This window comes from Coregonus lavaretus (genome assembly GCF_964263955.1).
Source record: "Coregonus lavaretus genome assembly, contig: HAP1_SCAFFOLD_7218, whole genome shotgun sequence".
NCBI classification, from domain to species: Eukaryota; Metazoa; Chordata; class Actinopteri; order Salmoniformes; family Salmonidae; genus Coregonus; species Coregonus lavaretus.
Window position 1 is genome coordinate 14,416 of NW_028160513.1, and position 3,710 is coordinate 18,125.

Below are 3,710 nucleotides of genomic sequence, written 5' to 3' on the forward strand. Positions count from 1 at the left end.
TTTGAAAAAATGTCTGTTCCTGTTTGTTGCTGCACTAGCCTGCCAACTGGCTGTGCTTCTCTCTCTCTCTCTCTCTCTCTGTCCACAGATCCACTGACAGCTTTCCTCAACCCTGGAGGAGAGAGAGAGAGAGAGAGAGAGAGAGAGAGAGAGAGAGAGAGAGAGAGAGAGAGAGAGAGAGAGAGAGAGAGAGAGAGAGACCACCTGCCCTGAAGGTGATGACGAGGACCATCAGGATCTGGTCCTAGATCAGCACGCACCTCTGAAGAATAGTAATGTGTTGGTTACATAAGGGCTGCACTGAGATCAGTTCTGACAGAGAAACCTGGCCAAGGACACCGTGAACCAGACCTAGAATCAGCGATGGTCATCACTGTCTGGTCACCATGGATGTACGGATGTACTATGGCACTTTACCACCACAAATGAGATTCTAGACACTAAACCTAACCTTAACCCTTTCCTAATCTTACCCCTAACGCTAACCTTAACCCTTTCCTAATCTTACCTAATCTAAACCCCTAACCCTAACCTTAACCCTTTCATAATCTTACCCCCCTAACCCTAACCTTAACCCTTTCCTAATCTTACCCCCTAACCCTAACCTTAACCCTTTCCTAATCTTACCCCCTAACCCTAACCTTAACCCTTTCCTAATCTTACCTAATCTAAACCCCTAAACCTAACCTTAACCCTTTCCTAATCTAAACCCCTAACCCTAACCTTAACCCTTTCCTAATCTTACCTAATCTAAACCCCTAACCCTAACCTTTCCTAATCTTACCCCCTAACCCTAACCTTAACCCTTTCCTAATCTTACCCCCTAACCCTAACCTTAACCCTTTCCTAATCTTACCTAATCTAAACCCCTAACCCTAACCTTTCATAATCTTACCCCCTAACCCTAACCTTAACCCTTTCCTAATCTTACCCCCTAACCCTAATCTTAACCCTTTCCTAATCTTACCCCCTAACCCTAACCTTAACCCTTTCCTAATCTTACCTAATCTTACCCCTAACCCTAACCTTAACCCTTTCCTAATCTTACCCCCTAACCCTAACCTTAACCCTTTCCTAATCTTACCTAATCTAAACCCCTAACCCTAACCTTTCATAATCTTACCCCCTAACCCTAACCTTAACCCTTTCCTAATCTTACCCCCTAACCCTAACCTTAACCCTTTCCTAATCTTACCTAATCTAAACCCTTAACCTTAGCCTTAACTCTAGCCTTTTATTCCTGTATCCCAAATCAAGAACAAATAGCTTGTGTACTACTTCCTCATAGATTCTGACGATACAGCCTGTTTTACATTGATTGATAACAGCAGATGCTCTTACCCAGTCAGGGCATTCAACTAGCGTAAGGTAGGTAAGACAACCACATATCACAGCCATTGCAGGTTGTGTCCTCTACTGAAAATGAAGAACAAATAGCTTGTGTACTTGCTCATAAATGTGCAAGTACACAAGCTTGCACATTTACCTTAGCCCTAGTAACTCTGACCTTTCTCTGACCTTTCAACCCTTATCCTTATCCCACGTTAAGAACAAATAGCTCAAGCAGCTTACACTTATCCCTAACCTTGCTCATAAATTCTGACGATACAGTCCTCTACTGTTGCTGCAGTGTCATGAGTAGCAGTATATAAGGGCTGTACAGAGGTCAGTGTTGACAGACAGAGCCAGACCTGAGGAGACGGAGACAGCACCATGAATCTGACCCAGGACCAGTTATCAGCCCAGCTCAGCTTCACTCCTCTGCTGCATGTAGGAAAGGCCAGACTGAACAGCAGTTACAGCTTCTACGACTCCTTCCTCCTCCCCTCCTCCTCCTCATCCCTCCTTTCCTCTGACTCTCTCCTCCATCCATCCTCCCACCTCCCTTCTTCCCTCTTTCCTCCTGATCCCTCCCTCCTCCCCTCCTCCTCCTCCCTCCTCCCCTCCTCCCTCCTCCCTCCTGATGATTCAGAGCTGACCAGTTTGTTATGGACGGTCCATGAGCCTACCACGGTGGCTCTGACCCTCATGTACTGCCTGTCCTTCCTGGTGGGGTTCGTAGGGAACATCATGTCAATCAAGGTGCTGATCAACCGGCGTAGCAAGCGGCTAGCCGCGGTCAGCGCCACCCGGTACCTCCTGGTTAATCTGGCGGTGTGTGATTTGGCTGTGGTGTGTGTGTGTATGCCCATAACACTGGGCCACCAGATCTACTCGGCCTGGGTGTACGGGGACTTCCTGTGCCGAGCGGTCCCCTTCACCCAGGCCGTCTCCGTGTCGGCTAGCGTGCTAACACTCACTGTCATCAGCGTCAACCGTTACTTTAGCGTACGGTGCCCGCTCCGTGCCCGCTCCCTCTTCACTCGCCGACGAATCCTAGCGACGGTCGCCGTGGTGTGGGTGGTGTCATCTGCGATCTGCGCCCCATTGGTGTTCATGAACCGGCGAGATGAGATCAGCCTGGGGGTGTCGTTTGTGATCCCTGTGTGCCAGGAGGTGTGGCCGGGGCCGCGTCTGAAACAGGGCTACACCGTCCTGCTCTTCGTGGCGCTCTACTGCATTCCCGTGACCTTTAACCTCACCATCGGCTTCCTGACTGGCCGCCGGCTCTGGGGGGACGGGAAACGGACGTTTACGGAACTCGACTCCCGAAGCCGAGCGCTGCACACTGAGCGCCTCAAGACGAGGAAGAAGATCGCCAAGATGGTGGTGGCCCTGGTGCTGCTTTTTGCAGTTTCCTGGCTGCCCCTGTATCTGGCTGAGTTCTGGATCGACCGAGTGCAGCATCCGCCATCTTGGCTCATGCAGACCCAGCCCTTTGCCCAGTGGCTGGGACTCACCAACTCCAGCCTCAACCCTATCTGCTACTGCTTCATAGGTAGGGCTCTGCTGCGTCCTCATTCATCAGGACTTCCTGATTCTATCACGTCATATTCTGTTCGTAACTCATTGAAATGTATGAATGAATGAATGAATTAATTAATTAATTAATATCCATTCCAGAAGTGAAAAACAGCCAGCATCCACCTGATGTAGTCACAGTTGGTATTTAGATGTTTGAATGTTATTTTTAATGCATCTGTTCCCAAAAGAACATCCTGTTTGTCCTGACCCCATTCTTCTTCTTCTTCTTCTTCTTCTTCTTCTTCTTCTTCTTCTTCTTCTTCTTCTTCTTCTTCTATGTTATCCCTCCCTTCACAGGTGATCTCCACCGCGGGGCCAAGGTGTTCCGTACCCACTACCACCGCCGGATCGCTGCTCTCTTTGGCTCCTCCTTCGCCAACGCCGCCACGACCACCGCCGCCGAGGGAGTTGTAGCCGCGGCAACCGTGGCCGCGTCCACGGCAGCCATTCCTAAGTTGTTTACCTTCTCCAGGGGGCAGGGAGCAGGCAAGATGGAGGACGGGTCTGAGAACAGTCTGTCTGACTGGTACAAGTCCAGCGCCAGTGTGTGTGAGAGCTCCCTACCACCCAGTCATCCTGACACACCACACACACACTCTCTACGGACCGTCTGTGTGGACAGAATGGACACCTCCCCTTTAAATAGAGACTGTGGGGGTAGGAAGGACACACTCCCTTTAAGAAGACACTCTGAGAATGAACGAAGGGACACCCTCCCTTTAAGGCCTTTAGTATCTGCGGACAGAAGGGACACCTTGCATTTAAGACTGGCCTTTGAGGACAGATTGGACACCCAGATTGGACAC

At 50.0% G+C, this 3,710-nt stretch overlaps 1 protein-coding gene across 1 annotated transcript; it reads left to right on the plus strand.

Moving 5' to 3' along the window:
• Positions 1-1,972: 1,972 nt before the first annotated feature.
• On the plus strand, positions 1,973-3,447 carry LOC311121714 (QRFP-like peptide receptor; the record flags this gene model as incomplete). Its single annotated transcript, XM_084196176.1, has 2 exons — positions 1,973-2,878; positions 3,202-3,447. Coding segments are annotated over 2 exons (1,152 nt in total), but the record flags the coding sequence as incomplete, so codon positions are not given.
• Positions 3,448-3,710: the final 263 nt, after the last annotated feature.